The 17,500-nt window shown below is 36.6% G+C and overlaps 1 protein-coding gene across 1 annotated transcript in view; it reads right to left on the bottom strand.

The window, feature by feature from the left end:
* Window positions 1-17,500, bottom strand: part of RYR2 (ryanodine receptor 2) — a 380,434-nt gene that overhangs the window by 237,249 nt on the left and 125,685 nt on the right. Inside the window, exon 4 of the mRNA XM_030944688.1 lies at window positions 8,044-8,064. Coding sequence (XP_030800548.1) covers window positions 8,044-8,064 — 21 coding nt within the window. The remainder of the gene's footprint in view (window positions 1-8,043; window positions 8,065-17,500) is intronic.

Genomic DNA, 17,500 nt, shown 5'->3' with positions numbered 1-17,500 from the left:
GCTGTTTCTAAGCAGTGTTTATAATAAGTCAAGGACTTTTTAGGTTCTTTTATCACGCTGCCAGGGAGAAGGCTGGAGAGCATAAGAAGCTGGGAGGAGACATAGCCAGAACAGCCAACCCAAACTGGCCAAAGGGATATTCCACACCGTATAGAGTCATGCCTTATATACAAAATGGGGAGAAAGTTGGCCTGGGGCCACTGCTCAGGAACTGGCTGGGCATCAGTTGGTGAGTGCTGAGCAATTGCATTGTGCATCACTTGCTTTGAACATTCTAATTCTTTTTTCATTATGATTATTATTACTTTGTTTTCTGACCTATTAAGCTGTCCTTATCTCAACCCACAAACTTTGCTTTTTTTTCTCTCAGTTCTTGCCCTCATCCTATTGGTGGTTGGGGAGGCAGTGAGCTAGCAGTGTGGTGTTTAACTGCCTGCAGATTTAAACCCATCAGTCTTTCTGGAGCCCAAAATGGGGCACAAAGGGTTGAGATAACAATAGATCTGACCAGAGCATGCTATAAAAATTATTTATAAGCATTCATTCTATTAGTTTATTAGCCTCTGGTCACAATGTTGACTTATTTGCTCTCAGAGTCCATGGAAATGCAGAATCATAGAATGTTTTGGGTTGTAGAGGACCTTTAAAGATCATCTAGTCCAAACTCCCACAATGAGCAGGGACATCTTCAACTCAAACAGGTTGCTCAGAGATTCATCCAATCTCACCTTGAATGTTTCCAGGGATGGGGCATCCACCACCTCTTTGGGCAACCTGTTCCAGGGTCTCACCACTCTCATCATAAAAACTTCTTTATATATAATATAGAATGACCCTTTTTCAGATTAAAACTATCACACCCATCCTATCAAAACCGGCCTTGATAAAAGGCCATCTTTCTTACAGCTGCTGTACATGTTCTCAAAGTTGAATTATGTAACATATCCTACTTGTGGTATTTGTTCCCTGCCATGCTGTTTATCAGCTCTGGGGGCTGGATTAATGCCATTATTTTGTTGTATTTTGTAACACTGCATTAGGACAGGTTAAATTGAGGGTCATGAGACTAACCTGGGGTTTGTACACAGCATTGCCACCACCTCTGTATTCCAGGAACCATCTATTAGAAATTATTAATAATTACATCTTTTATCTTTACTTCAAGGAGAACCAATCTATGGTTTCATATAGATTTATCACCTTCTTCCATCTTCCCCTTCTCCAGGCTACTTACAACAGTGCTTGAAAATTTTGAATATTCTCAGGATGTTCGAACCAGCATGTTCCTATTGCTAGAGCTCCTGAATGTGTTTCAGGTCTTGTTTAAGGTTAAACAACTATTTAAGAATACCACCCAGAGATCTGTGCTGAGGCTGGATAGTGAGTGGCAGGGTGTGTGGGATAGAATACACAAGTGCCTAGGACAATGGTCATCTCTAACATTTTGCAATTACACCTCTGAACAAGTGCAGTATACTGAGAAACTAGTAAAATATTTGGAAAAAGTATTCTGTCATCCTGGAGATTCCAGAAAGACACAAATCACATACTTTAGCCTGACTCAGGCCTACTGAGCCCTGTTCGACTTTATTCAGTACCCTCAAGGGGCAGAGAAGGTCCCTGGATCTGATGGCAAAAGGACAGGCTCTGCAGCTACCACAGCCCTTGCACTGCAGCTGAACCAAAGAACCAACACATGCCAGTGTCAGTCTTCTCAATAGACAAAAAGAAATACTGGAAGCAAAAGTGAGGTCATTTAGTAATGGATGAACGAGCATCTTCTAGGAGGGAGCAGGAGGAAAAAATGGACAAGGCAGACTATCCCAAAGCAGGGCCACCACAAGAACAGGAGGAGGGAGAGAGGCAGACACTGATAAGGGAGAAGAAAGAGCAAAAACTCATAAATGAGGTGCCAACCACTGATCTCTTTCCCTGAGTGAGCTGTGAGATGTGTGAAAAGATTTCAACTGCTGTCTAGTGTCTAGGTAAGCCCGTTGTCACCTTCCTGCTCCTATGTTGGGAAAATAGAAGCAGCACCCCAGAATTAGAGGGTCAGGAAGCAAAACAGCTGGAATTTCTTTCTAGGTAATGAAGCATAGACAAAGTGGTTGGGAAAAGGGTACAAGTCCTTAGGTTCTGAAGGCAACTACTGTAAGATGTGAAAGAAAGGTATCCCTTCAAGAAAGATATTATATGTCACCTAGGCAAGTGGACCACCACCGAGAAAGGTATCCAGCACCTGAGGAAATTAGCCATGCTGGAGGCGGATGAATTGGCTGGCCAACTCCAGTAAAATGAAGAAAATCTTCTTTTCCTTTATCATGTCAGCTGTGGAAAAACTGGTCCAGCAGCACAGTGATCCAACTCCCCACCTGTATGGACCAGTAACTCAACCATTAGGAGCACGCTTTCCTCTGCTCAAAAGAGAGGACACAGTGAGTACACACCACCCTGTAGCTTGACCTGAGTGACCACAAAGAGGAGAACTAAGGAGGAAAATCTACCTCAGTCCTAGAGGCACAAATATGTGAGTTGTAAGGAATAACAATCACAAATGGGGTTCTTCCAGGAAAACTGCTGGTCCAGTTTCCTGTGGGAAATTCCCCAGAGCAGAAGGGCTGATCTTACTCTTAATTGAAGGGACTTCTGATTCATATTTACAAGAAGTGAGTAGTCAAAACTAGTGCTAGGACTACAAGGACCTTGCCCACAGAAAGCTGGATGAAAAGGACAATTGGACTTTTCTGGATTTTACTGGAACTGTGTGGATCCAATGGTTTGTCTCATCAGACCCACAGTGATAAAATGCTCTAGTATACACTAGTATACACCAGTTGTAATACCTCCAATTCCCATTTGTATTTCTGGAGTGACAGGGAGGTCCCAACAACTGACTGTATTGGAGGTCGAAGTGAGCCTGACTAGGAATGAGTGGCAAGAGCACTGCACTGTGACTGGGTGAAGGGAGTGAGTAAGCAGCCAGTACAGTAAATCCTGTGCAAGTGAGACCAATGCAAATTTGATGACTAGATGCATTGAAATTACCACTGCCTCCTTCTCTTGTTAAAGAAATCAGTGTCCTCTAATTTTCAATGCATTTCTTTAGTGTTCAATTTTTTCAGAAGTTGTCCTGAGAGGTAGGACTGGAAATTGAATGTAACCAACAACAGGATAATCACATTCCTCTGATTAAGTCTTCAGTTGCACATGCTACCTGACCTTTCAGGGACAAATGTGAGTGCTTAGCATCAAACAAATATCCTCATAAAGAAAATGCACTGAGCACTCAGCAGCTGGAATACTTTACTGGCTTGGAGCAGTACTTGAAAAAGGAAAAGCAATAGAAAAGCCTTTGTAGAATTTCAAATCACTATATTTGAGGAACATAACACCCATCATTCTATTCATCCTCCTAATTACTTCCTCCTTCTCAAAATAAAGCAGATAATTGACATTTAAAACCTACCGAAGGTTTATCTGAGTACATTTAGGATGTGCTTTTAATATAAATATTTACAGCTGTTTGAGGCCATTATATTCCTCAGTTCCTTGGACAGTTTTCAGGTAGCTTATCACTTACCATTCTAATTTATCATAATTTCACCTTAATTCTTGAGCTTTCTGGCTAGATGCAAAGAGAAAAAATATTATTTCTATTTTATTTGGAATTTTTTAGTAGAAAAGTTGCCAAAAATCCTTTAATTTAGAGATCATCTCCTGACTATATCTTTTGTGGAATTCTTATAGCATTCCGTTTGCTCTGTAAAAATATTAGATCTTTACGCTAACCTATCCAACAAATACTGAAAACAAGTAAACTGAGACACTTCGCTGTAATTCACAGAAATTACTATTGCTACATAGAACGCAGCTTGAAATTCTCAGCTCTGTAATAGGGACTGAAGGAGAAACAACAAAGAAACCCTAGCATGCATTTGGAAATGTCACTATTTGATTGAGATAAGTTTAAATACATATGCACACAGATTTCTTTTGAAATTAAATAGTTACATTAGAAAATGTTTGTATCAGTTTCTTTTGCTGATATGAATTAGACTTGGGCTGCAATAAGCATCTGCTAAAATATACAATACTCTAAGGATGGAATTACAGATGTGGTTGAAACTATCACTGTAGGTGTGACATTTAAGCAGCATTTCCATAGTCACTCCATTTTGATATGCCTGTTCACTTTAACATCATACAGTATTATCTCACATTTTCCTTCAAGACATGTATTAGAACTGAGTTCTCAGTATATGATACTGACTTAACACTGCTCATATTACTCCCTACAGTGAGCCACCTCTGCAGTCTATGTTACACCTAAATTTGAATGCAAATTCTTTATATTTGAGGATTAAATATTTGTGCACAAATAATGTATTTTCCCACAGCAATATGAAAAATCAATCTATATTTCAGCAAATTAACAAAGTGTGAGCAAGAAATTATAAGAAAAAATTTTCCTTATATAATTCACTTAATGCTTGAAAATCATACTGATTATAAAGTACTGATGTGCACTTAATTACTTTAATAGAACTGAAGATGTATTACTTGAATAATTTCCGTTGATGAAGCCTTGTTTTGTGGCTCACTCCAGCCTCCACAAGAACCCTAGGCTGTTTCCACTAGTCAAATTCCATTTGTTGTATTTATCCAGTCCACAGTATCAAAGTGAGAATTTATTCACTACTTCTCAGCTTAGAAGCCTCTGTAATGAAAACAATTCTTTTGAAAAGTGTCTAAAGTGGGTGTTCTTACTCTGCAAGTTTCTTTGCTCCAAAGAAATCGAAAATCAGCTTCCCTAGTGGCATAAAGCTGAGCTAACATAGTTACTACTTGAGGAGAAGAGAAAAAAATTTATCATTACCCTTAGCGGAAGATGTTTCTCTGTCTCAAAAACTGAAGACAATCATACAATGTTGTAACTAGCATAGCTTTGCCATCAGCCAGGATAAACATGAAAATTCTTGTACCTTGCACTTTGAATTTAAGAAACACCACACTTCATTTCCTTTCAGGTAAAAAGCTCTTCAGAGTAATCCCTCCTGAAAACAATAATTCTGGATGGCTCTTAATGCCAAATTTTCAAAATAATTTACCAACTAGATATAGTTAAATGTGTAAAAAAGGCCAAATTATTACATCACCAGAGATACCCAAGGAAATTTCTTATCCTTACACTGATACCTGTTGTAGAGCTAGGCAGTTATCCTGAAAGCCAAGGCAGACACACAGGTGTTTTTATGAGTGCATTAGTCCTGTTTTATGCAAGTATACAACACCTCCCTTGAGATCACAAATTTGCAAGCACATTGCTAATTCACAGAAAAAGACACTTTAAGATTATTTCCCTTATTTCATAAATACATTAAACAAGAGAAAATACCAGGGTGATTAAAGGAACTCCTTTCACTATGTGTTATTCAGTTTCATCTTACTGCATTACTGTCATTTTCTCTGTAAAGGAAATACATTCAGGGTCTTCTAAATTTTAGTTCAAATTTAATAAATCCCTTTGATCAAGTACTGGGCGTTCCCCACCTTGGTAGTTTTATAAAAAGTCGAAAAGCCTTTTTCAGATATGAAATGGGAACCAGGATGCCTTACTTCATGTAGGTTTTACATTGGGCAAGATGTCTTTATTCTATTTGATTCTGTACTGAAGCAGATCTACAAGCCTTCACACTCATACCTGCTCAGAGACAAAAGGATGAAGCCAAGAGTTCAACAAGTATCTTAAAGCCATTTAATTTGTACCCAGCTTCAACTGAGAGCACATCCCTTCAGTAGAATAATGATTTTGGATCAAAATCACAAGAAGAATTATAGTCATTTGACAGAAGTACACAGGAACTAGAGTAATTTCTTCTAAAACTTTTGTTAGTACACTTCATAGGCTAGAACAGCTCAGAAGTGAATGACTTTAGCTTATCCTTTGAACAGCATGAGACTGCTTACAGCAAGTTCAGCTACTAAATTGCTCATTAATTTGACATGAAGAGCTTCTCTCTGGGCTTGGGCTTTAAGGTTTCCAAGACAGATATAACTAAACACACTTGCATTAACCTTGTGTGCTCTGTGCTGGGAAATGGCCTATCAAGAAATACATGTGTTAGAGTGAGGTGTCTGCCCCTGTGAGCATGCAGCTTTACAGCAGCCAGCTTTCTACTGCATTATTCACTGCACCACCAGTCCACCATAAGACCTCTGGTAAAACGCTAGTGTTACAGAGGGAGTTAAAAGCTGCTTTACAGGCCACACTGGAGCTTCATCTGAGAGAGAATAATTTTATGTGTGACAGTAAAGCCACTATGCACTCCACCCCCACCAGAGAGGCTGTCTGGATCATAGAATGAGTCTATTAGGAAAAGTCTTTACCCAATTTAACTTGGAATGACATATTTAGCTTTGCTCTCATGGGAACCAGTTCTTTTAAAAATGGTTTAAGAACACATTTTGATGAAGCAGTCTTTCTGAAGCAAGATTTTTATGTTACTAAGTTCTGAATTTAAAAACAAACAACCAAAAAAAAAAAAAGAACCAAAAAACAAAACCAAACCACCAAAACAGCAGATATGACTTCTATTTATGCAAGTAATGCTACATTTTCCATTAACAGATTATGAATGCTTCAGTCAAAAACAAGCCACATCACTGTCACCAATAAAATTCTGGCATAAAGTATTTCATGTGTTGTGGAGTATGAGGAGAGGTGTCTGTACAGTACTGAGCATGCTTTTTATTGCTGTTTTTTCTCCTTATAGCAAAATTCTTCATAGGAATAAAACAACATAATCTAAAGATGTATAACCAAGCTTTCTCAATCATAATTATAAATTGGACAAAATTAAAAGATAAACTGACCATCAGTATGTCTTAAAAACACTTAAAATCAATTGTATAACAATTGATGGTTGTCATAAATAATAGATCGACAAAATATGGATAATGTTGTCATACTGATACAATTAGCAAAAATTAATACTTAACTGCAGTTATTGTTTAATAAATATTATAAACATCTACCTATGTATGTGACATGGCACAGATATTTTTGAGTACAGTAGAAACGGTGCAGAAAAGCCTAAGCCACTATTTAAACAATGTACTTACCTACAGGAGTCTCAGGCAAGTTCTAACTTGAGTCACTACTTACTATAAAGATGTAATAATCACTGATTAAAATTCTGTAATTTCTGGCTAAAATAAAATGAGACCAGTGCTATAGTTATGTTTTTGGCCATATTTCAGAGGACACCTGAGGGCGCCTCTGGTCATGTGCAGCCCAAACTAAGTAATATGAAACCAAGGAGACCGATTATAGTCCAAGCTTTCAGAGAGGCCTCAAATATTTTCAAGGTGAACAAACAATTCTACATACATTTTACAAACACTAACTCTTACATAACACTGGTGTTAGAGATTACATTGAAGAAAAACACACATAAACATGTCCCACAGAGGGGAGTTATATCAGATGCCCAAACAAATATGTATGGTATACACAGACACATTAGGAAAGGCCTTAGCAACACATTAAGCAGAGAATTGTGCTTTATTTGCTAAGATCTAGGAAATACTGCTTTTATTCTGTAGCAGCAGTTCTGCATCACTATATTTTGTATATTTGCAGCTACACACAGCATCACACATTATTTATCAGTATTAATTATCTTACTGTCATGCAGTTTAAGATTACAGTGTCTATACTGGAAAAGACAGGGTGGGTTACAGAATGGAGCTATAACGTTAGACAGCAGGGCTCAAAACTGAAAGGCAGTAATCATACATTTATATTACATGACTCTGTGATCAAATTTAAAGGGATAAAAGTCACTGTGGTAACATGAAATTTCGTAGGACAATTCAGGAGTGACCAGATTTTACATGACCATGTATTCACCACTTTTTTTGGTTTTTTGAGCCGTGCAAGTTGAAGGGTCATGAACACACAGGGTATCAAAACAGACAGGTTAGACTCAGTGGCAACATGAAACATTTGGGATCAAGTGAATAAAAGACAGAATCACATACCCATTTTTCCACATCAACTAGCTGTAGAAAGAAAAAGCAAGAAATCAGTAAATCTCTTTCCTTAAATACAGCATATCAAAGTCTATTTTGAAGTTAACATTTCATATTTTCAGAAATGTATCTAGTATGAAAGAAAATGTGTTGTATTCTATAGCTTCTAGTAATGAAGATATTCTCCTGGCATCTTCTCTTTAAACAGCCAATACCTCACTTTCTGTCTTTATTTTGTGGAAAGCACTTCAAATTCTAGAAGTCAAAAATGCTCATCTAAAATCAGATAACAGGCAGCAAAGGAAGACTGATCCTGAATTATTTCCACACTGTATTCAGTACCAACCAGTCAAAAATGCAGAATACAGTATCCTACAAATCGTCTTTCCATTTCCTCTTGAGTAAAGCTCTGCCATTAGTGAACATCATTCACTTGGAAAGGTTTCATTGCTGCTATTCATGGTTTGTCATTTTAAAGAATGTCATAATATTAAAGTTAAAATTAGGGGCACCTGTAAAACCCTGACCCTACAACCTGCAGCATATGAGAATATCTTGCATAAGAACAGAGAACAGCACATAAAAATGTCATCCATTTCTTCTACAGGGAAAGTGAGAATAATTCCAAAAGCTTAAGGTTTTATATTACCAAAACTGTTTCAGGACTCATTAAGGAAACAGATTTTAAATCACTCTCTCTAAAAGTCTTTGGACTATCTTACAGTCTCAGAAAATCTACTAGAACACAATTCAGCTACTAGAACAGTTAGTCTGCCTCTACCTATTAAATACTTCACTGACACCAAGAGCAGTATATCTGTAGTAGATTTCTCTCCGGACTTTGCACAGAAAATGCTGCAGCAAATCATGCCTTCAGTGGTTTTAGAGTATTCACATATTGACCTTTTGTTAGTAGATGCCACATAGAAGTTAAATTATTTAAGACAGCTTAAAGAAAAGCAGGAGCAATTTTCAAAACCAGTAATATCTGGATGTCAACTTGCTTGTGAAATTACTGTAATAAAAGGCAATGTATTTAGTTCTCATTTGTTAAAATAGCTCCATTGAAAGTGAACTTTCTCACTTTTAATATACATTTCAATTAAAGAGCAGCTTTATGTTTTTGTTCAGTGCTACACAAAATTCTGAATCGGCCCTATTTATTTTCTTTGCAATCTTTACTGTGACTTTTGTTATCAACCACAGCTGCAGAAATGCCTCCTCAAAAACAGCTAAATGTATTAAAACAGATACAAGATAAGAAATTATTTGATAAGATGTCAGCAAGTTATAAAAGTAAACAGTGATTTAAATCTAAATGCAACTACACAGTCTTAAAAAGGAGTAAGGAATAGCCAAGTTAGATTTATGTACAAGTATTTCTTTTATTACCTTGCCTTTGATACATCCTTGGTTTTGCTAAAATTTTATACGCTCTGAAAACCACACTACAAGCAATTTGCCTGTGTGACAATGCTAGAAAAGAGGTGATGCATGCTTTATTGCCCTGCTTTGAGAAGAAATTGCTATCCCAAAGTGTAAGTGAACAAGGCAGCCTCAACTGTTATCAGAGAACCCACTCAAAGCTCAACAGCCATTATCAGTTTTACAATTAATTGCCTTATAATTGCTGAATTGTCCATTTACTTTATTTTTATGGACACTGGATAGCTTCATGAGTCATGTGCAATATTTTCCAAGTATTTATACACTGCACACACTAATTCTGCATTGGTACATTCATGTTTAAATAGAATGTCTCTCAGGACAGCCATTTGAATCGTGCATGTACACTTGTCAAACCGTACAGTTTGACACCTACATGGGAATGATTATGAATTTATCCAAAGAGATCTGATTCTGAAAGCGTGGTACAGTGCACAGCACAATAAGATCCTCCATATGTAATTAGAGCTGTGTTTTATAGGCCTTCTGCTGTCAGCTTCATCAGAGCCCTCCCAGGTCCTGCTGTGCTCCCGTTTCATCTGTGGGAGAGTCCTTTGAGTGACTCAAGTCACAAGAAGACATTTCTTTCTTACAGGTCACTTTGACAAAAGTCTAAGTTGACTTTTTTGTACAACTTATGAAAATAAAATTTTGTCTGCTTCTGGAAGACTTGTGACCTTGTCATTTAGTATCCCCCTTGGAGGAGGAAAAAGGCATAAGCATGCTAGTATATTACATTTACTCATCTGGAAATTTCTAGGAACACGGATTAGGTAAAGCTAAAGATAAATAAGATTACTCATATCCAAGAGCAATTGTCCTAATGTAGACAAAATAAATGCAAAGCTCACATAAACAGAAATGAAATGGCTGATACCTCAGTCTAGCACATGTATCTAAGATCTAAGCTATGATTCAAAAAACAAGCAAGCAAACGCTTCACAGCACATCTAAATACAGATTCTGTTTCACACTGACACCTCCATCTTTTGTCTGTCTTCAAGACTAGAAGCCACAGGAACCCTTTTCCCATGGATCTCCCAGCACCCATCCAAATTCAGGAAACACTAAGATTCAAAGCTTCTGTTGCTATATATGCATTGGTCATTAATCCAAAGGGAGAACTGGGGGGAAAAAAAAAAAAAAAAAACAAAACACAAAACCAAAACAAACAGAAATTTCACATACACACCAGAGAGTGAACAAACAAGCAAACAAATTCTAACATTCTCTTCTACCTGACCACATTTTATTAGCTCTTTTTTTTGGAGTGCTTAATTTTCTTGGATTTGAAATTACCTGTTATACATAAATAATTCATGTTTTGCTGATTTGATCACCTGTTAGGAGGTGTAGATCTTTCAATTAGTCTAGGAAGGTTTAAAATTCAGGATGGGCTGGGGACATAGTACAAATGGACTGGCAGTCACTTCTGAAGTTACCCCTCACTGTGGCATCTCACAGTAACTGCTTCATTTCAATCTTACATTACATTAGACACAGTCCAAAAGAACAGTACAATCATTTATTTCATAAAGCACAGGAAATTTTGCCTAGTCAGAAAAAAAAAATCCAGATCCCTGGAATTCAACAACTTTTTCTCATCCAGCTCATTTTTTCTCCTGACCATTAAGTCATATTTTTTTGAAAAATAAAATGTTTAGGTATGTATATACTGATTTTTTTCTGTTTTTCTTTACCCAAAGAGTATCTGGATTTACAACACTTCCTTCAGCAGAAAATGCAGGATCAATATTAAAACATATATACCTCAAAAGCAGTGTGCTACTTAGACATATTACTTCCTCATATTCTTTCCTTTGAGTACCTAGATACTCAAAGATTTTCTGAGAAAAACAAAAAAAAGAACATGACCCTGTCTAACACTGGATATCATAATTTAGTGAGTACATTTCCATATGACAATTCTGAGTACAGGAATTATTATCTTGCCATGAGAACATCAGAGTTAGCAAAAGACTGAAGGATATATCATTTCTGGAATATATTTAGTGACTGTGAACTACTTATTATAAAGTGATTATACTACAATAATCACTTTGCAGAAAGCTACTAATTTGAACTCAAAAGAATTATTTCACTGCCTACTGCTTGCAGGTAGCCATCAACCTAAATTAACAAGTAAAAATTATGACACTTGAAACTGGAGAGCAGTGGATAATAAAATGGTACAGCACCCATATATCTGGGTGTCTAAAATATAAAAGTAGTGCTATAAAAATAAACCCAAGGATTCCAAGGTTTGTTCTAAGAATCAAGTAAAACGTCCAAGACAGCATTTAGAATGATGAAATAATCTCCCTCCTTGAACTAGAAGAGAGCACTATACTACAGTCTTAATACTTCCCTTAAAATTTCAGGTAGCTCTAGTAAGAAGAACATACAGCCACTTATTTGGCTAATAATTTACTGCTATGCTAATCCAGAAACCTCAGAGTGATCTGCACTTACTGACTCCTCTTCAAGGGCACATCAGAGCTTCAATCTTTTCAGTCAAGCTTTCATTTTAAATGCATTTAATCCAAACTGGAAAGCTGGGTTTTTTCATCATTTTTTCCCAAGCACTGCAGATACCCAGAACTACACTAACCAGACAGAAAAGCCAGTTAAAAGAGCACAAATGTTATTCTACTACCCCTACTTTCTCTTTATCATAAGGAGCCATGAACTAACTGCAGAGAAATAAAGAGGGATCTTGCCGGCATTATAGGGAGGTTTTTTGCATTTTTTAAATTTGACAGAAAGCAAGATCACAGAACATGTGCTGAATATCCACTAATACAGAGGCATTAATTACGAGTGCAAAAGCTACAAAGTAAGCTGCTTTAAGCTATGAAAACAACATCCCATTCCTAATTCTGACTTTTGTATTCTGTTTTCTTTCATCTTCTTGAGCAGCACACAAAAATACTAAGGAATTTTATTTCACAGTGTATAGGAGAATCTCAGCTGACTCTGGATAGTCACATTCTCTACAACAATTTATCAGGACTGCCATGATAATTATAATATATTGCCATGATCCACACATGGGATTGTGACTGAAATCTCAATGAAGAAATGTATACCATTCACTAGTAGATGTTATATCTTCCCTTGCACTTAAACTCATTTATCTGAACCAAATTCTTATTTTAAAAGTTGCCTTTTTTTTTTCATTTCTCTCTTGTGGAAACTGAGAACATATAGCAAAATCATTGTCTAAAACTTTAATAAAAATAAGCAAGGTGAGAATAAGTAGAATTGAACTACATTCCAAATTGAACTGTATTCTTTACTTCTATTACAACATTTGATTAGCTTCATCGACACCTTGACTTCCTGAATTTAATATCTAACAAGCTAATTAATGATATGCCTTCTGTTCCAGCCCAGGGTTGTCTTCCAGGGTAGGCTTTTGTCATCAAGACACTTCAAGAGCTGTGCTTTCATGTCTATTTGCTTTAACTCCTTCTCTGCATGTAACTTAGATCAGAAAAATGTTACTGGGTAGCAACAAAGTTACTTCTCTCCCCACAACATCATTTTCCACTGACCATCACCCTAGAAAGAAAACTTTGAGCACATTCACATTCCAAGGGTCATGGTAAGGCCAGAAAAAGGCTTGCTGCTATCTACCTCCAGAATAGGAAACTTGTCCAGGATAATAAAAATGTTTTATTTCATGCCATGCATCCTCATCCCAAACATGGTGCACACACTAAAGAAGGGCCATGTGCCAGGCCAGAAGTATTTGTGTGCCACAATTCTGTGATTTGAAATAGATACTGATTTTATTGCTGTCCTTGCTTGACCCTGAGGATAAGCAGAGTTCAAAAACACTGCACCTGCCATTCTTGATCTTTTCCAGTACTTGTAGTTGATCAAAGCGCAGTTGATCAAAGCCAAGCCATATTCTTTTTGTGCCTTATTTGAAATGGCCTGCTAACAATCACTTCTGATGCTAAATAAGGTGCACTGAGGAGGAAATGACAGGACATGTTTTTCTTTAAAAGCTCCATGCTTTTTCCCCACTGTTTTACTTCCAGTTCCTATTTGCAGTATGGCATCACTAAAATGTGCAGTCAGTATTTTAAGTAGCATAAGACTCTAGCTCATCTTTTCATAAAGTTTTCCACTGGTATCAAATATGTATGTCCATCTACATGATACAAAAACCCATACAGCATTAAACACTAAGATCCTCTTCCTCCTGTCACTTCATTTCCTTGCAGTAAGAAGCACTTGGGTCATGTAAACTCAGAAGGCTGGGATGGCCAACCTTGCAGTAAGGACAAGGTAAAGTTGCCGGACACAGCAACTCTGTCCCTCTTTATGACACATCATCATCTCATAAAGACTTATTCAAAGAATTTATTAAGAAAATTACCTAATTTTGTTACTTCAGTGAGTTATGACTGCTACCTGTAGCCAACCCTTAGACTAATGAAAAAACTCAAAGTATAGAAATAAAAAGCTATAACTTGGCTTTTTTGCCCAAAAGTTCGATTAAGAAAACTTTCAGCTCAGTCATAGGAAACTAAAACAGCTCTGGTTTGTTATATCAAGAAACCTCTGGTTCATTTCTGATTCTTCCTTCCTACATGTGGGGGTTCTTCTGGCAAACCTGAAAACATTTTCAGCCTGTCATATTCACAGCTGCTGTTAGCTTTCAAATAGGTTATTAACTAGGCTACTGTAGTGTGAATCAGAGAGCTTAAATTTTCAAGAGTGCATTTAACTGCCAATCTTCATACTTTTTTTTAAGGAAGTACCTTGGTAACTTGGCTTATTCATTAACATACAGAACACTTATTAAAAGAAATGGGAGGTGTTACCTCTTGCCACTGGCATGAGAGATGAAATTACTTTTGCCCTCCTCCCATGCTGAGAAAATGACAAAGCTGCCAGCTCTCCGTGTTATCTTGCTGCTTACTAATACAAAGTAATTAATGAATTCAGAGTTCCACAGTTGGAGATAGGTGATTTGAATATTCAAAAATTCATCAGCTACAGTTGCATTCCTATCCCAAAATGGCTCCACTCTGCCTTAGAAGTACAGGAAAGCTTTTCAGCTCTATGAGGACACAGACATTTTCCCTATCCCTTAAACACAGAAGGATAACTATACATGCAAGACATTTGCATGTGATGATTCCTTCACACAACCCTTCAGATCAGAGGATAAGGGCTTCACTTTAATCCATAGCAAAGACTATCCTACACATGAAATTAGACAGCACTTTGCTGGTCAGTGGCACAGAAAACAGATTTTAATAAAACAAGGCACCAGGAGGAGTGATTAATCAGCCATGACTGGATGATTAGATGGGAGTTAATAAGCTCATAATGCAATTTAGCTAGAACATTGCCTTACCGATGGGTATTTTGCAGACAGCATTTTCCTGAAAAATTAAGTTGTCAACTATTGGAGTAGAGGTTGTGAAATTAAATTTTTTCATATTATAGAAACACTTCAGCTTTGAATTCACACACAATGTGTGCAACCAAATGCTTTCATTCTCCTAATAAAATCTGACATAGATTTATGAGTACACAAGTCTGAAAAAACTCCTAGTCTTAATTAAAATGCTTTACCATAATATTACTGAGACTTTTAAATAAAAGATATTTTTTAATGTCTATTTTCTCATGTTGTCTATGAGTTATTTTTGTATCCATTTCAGTGCTTCTCTAACATAATTGGATTGGACAGTAGGGAGAGGGAAGGGGAGGGTAAGGCAAAGATAGTGATATTTGGAAGAAAATACAGACATTCTAGAAGTAATGTTACTAAGGAAGGAAAGAAAATATGGATATTATCGTCAGTAAGCAGACAGCTCTGTCAGTAAGTCAATCAGCTCTGCACCAAATTTAAGCTCTCCTGTTAGTAACAGGAATGAGACAACAATGTATAGAAACAATTGGTCTCACAAGATAGGGAAAAATGTGCAGGAGATCCAAAAATCACAGTATAAATAAAGGAAATAAAAGCTATTAAAAGAAATTAACAAATAGAGGAAAAAATGTATATCGATACTAAATAAACAGATACCTGGTTTTAATTGTTGTTCTCTAAAATCAGCGCAAAAATCAGTGTCAGGTTTATATTAGAAAGACAATTAACTCAATAGTAGTCTATTTATTTGGTTATGCCAAGCTGCAGAACAAACGAAATCTTTAGCTAAGCACTTCCTCACAGATTGAAGTCTTCACTTAGAGATGAGTGAATGTTATGTGTTTGCATCACTCCCTTTAATAATCACATTCACAATCCCATTTTGGCTCTCTGAATCTGACTTCGTGATTAGTCCAGTCTTGCTCTCAGTTGGAAGTGATCCAATAAGTCAAAAGAAAAAGAAACTGCTGGAAATGAAAAATCCAGTCAGAATTAGGAAGCAAAAGAAAGGAAATTTCCCTTTCTGGAATGTAGTTAGACTATAAAAAGGAGATGGTTATGAACCAAAATTTCCTAACTGTTTTAAATGCAAGCAGAATAAGCATGTAAGAAAGAATATAGAAAATGCTTCCTACTCTACTATTTTTAAACCAACAGCTATATTTGTAGCTTTGAATGCTCAAGAGATTTACATATCAAGTTACATGGAAAGCCCCTAAACACTATCCCATCCTATCTACAAAAGGTTTCAAAGAGTGGCCTGTGGTAAAAGACATTGTGAATAAGATGCTAGGGCAAAAAAAGAAAGAGGAAGAATAAGATGAGAATAAGAGAGATGGCATGTAACAAAATAACTTTTGTACTTCACTGATAAACTATATCAAGCAGAAAGATTAACCATGAAGATCCACAAATCAGTTTATTTAATTAATCTCTTGCTTAAGCTTTTACTTGTGTTAAGGCACTATTTTTCTTTACTCTTTTTACATCAAAACAATAAAATCTTGAAGTCATCTATGAAAATTATTCTAATTTCACTGGAAAAAGTTGGAAAAGTTACTGGAATTAAAGAAGAAATCTCAGGAGAAAGCTTACTGCATGTGCTATTTCTTCTCCCTACTTATACTATGGCATACATGAGTTCAGAAAGGACTCAGCAAACTAGGTAGGGTCAGACATCTGAGGTACAAAAAGGCTGTGCAGTCTCAAAACTCAGAAAGTCTGTGTTTTTCCACACAAAGCTCTCAGTTCCCTAAAATGATTTATTTTATGCTTTGCAGCATCTTGGAATACTCAGAGTCACAAGAAGCACTCGAGTCTCATATTGCTTGCAGTAACACCAAGAAAGCACACAGAAAGAGAACTGTGGTCTTCTGGGCAGAGGCAAATGCTGACTGCCTCATACATTCCTCTGAAGACCTCCAAACCCACCAAGAAGCTGTTTCTTTAGAACAAAAGGTTTGTATTTCCCTAAGTAATGTATCTAAAAAATAGTGACATATGGCTGAGGAGAGAGAATACAAAACCCCACCTGAAATTTCTTGGAACAGCCAAAGGATTTAATCAGTTACTGACATTATTAAAATTTGGGCAAATGCACAAGTTCTTTTAAAGACACCAAGCTATATCCAGTAAATCACTTATATTCTAACAAACAAACACCACCTGGAAATGGAATTTTACAGGAAGACCAAAATGCATGAATACTTAGATAACTAAAATAGTTTGTTGCCAAATGACCTACATATACACGAGACTATGTCAATTTACTACATTAAATAATCTCCAGTAAGAAAAAACAGGATTTCCAAATTTTTCACTTTCCTTCTGCTATTTGCATACCGTTATCTTGTGACTCATCCCAATATTTTTTTAAATAGAAACATCTTTCAAAAAAAGTGAGTGTTCTGCATATTTGTCAACAGACTGTCAGCTATCAAAGGCTGCCTCAGGAGTGGAAGCTGCATGTACCACCATCATTACAAGCACAATCCACTCTATCAGCATTATCTGCAGAAACAAGCATTAACTACAAAAATCATATACAACAATACAGGACTCCCCAAACTGAAGCAGATGACACCAGCCAACATAATTAGAACAAAGGTTTACTAGCAGAAC

This window comes from Camarhynchus parvulus, chromosome 3, assembly GCF_901933205.1.
Source record: "Camarhynchus parvulus chromosome 3, STF_HiC, whole genome shotgun sequence".
In the NCBI taxonomy this organism is placed as follows: domain Eukaryota; kingdom Metazoa; phylum Chordata; class Aves; order Passeriformes; family Thraupidae; genus Camarhynchus; species Camarhynchus parvulus.
Note: the sequence above shows the minus strand (reverse complement) of the source record. Positions and strands in the feature narration are given on the sequence as shown.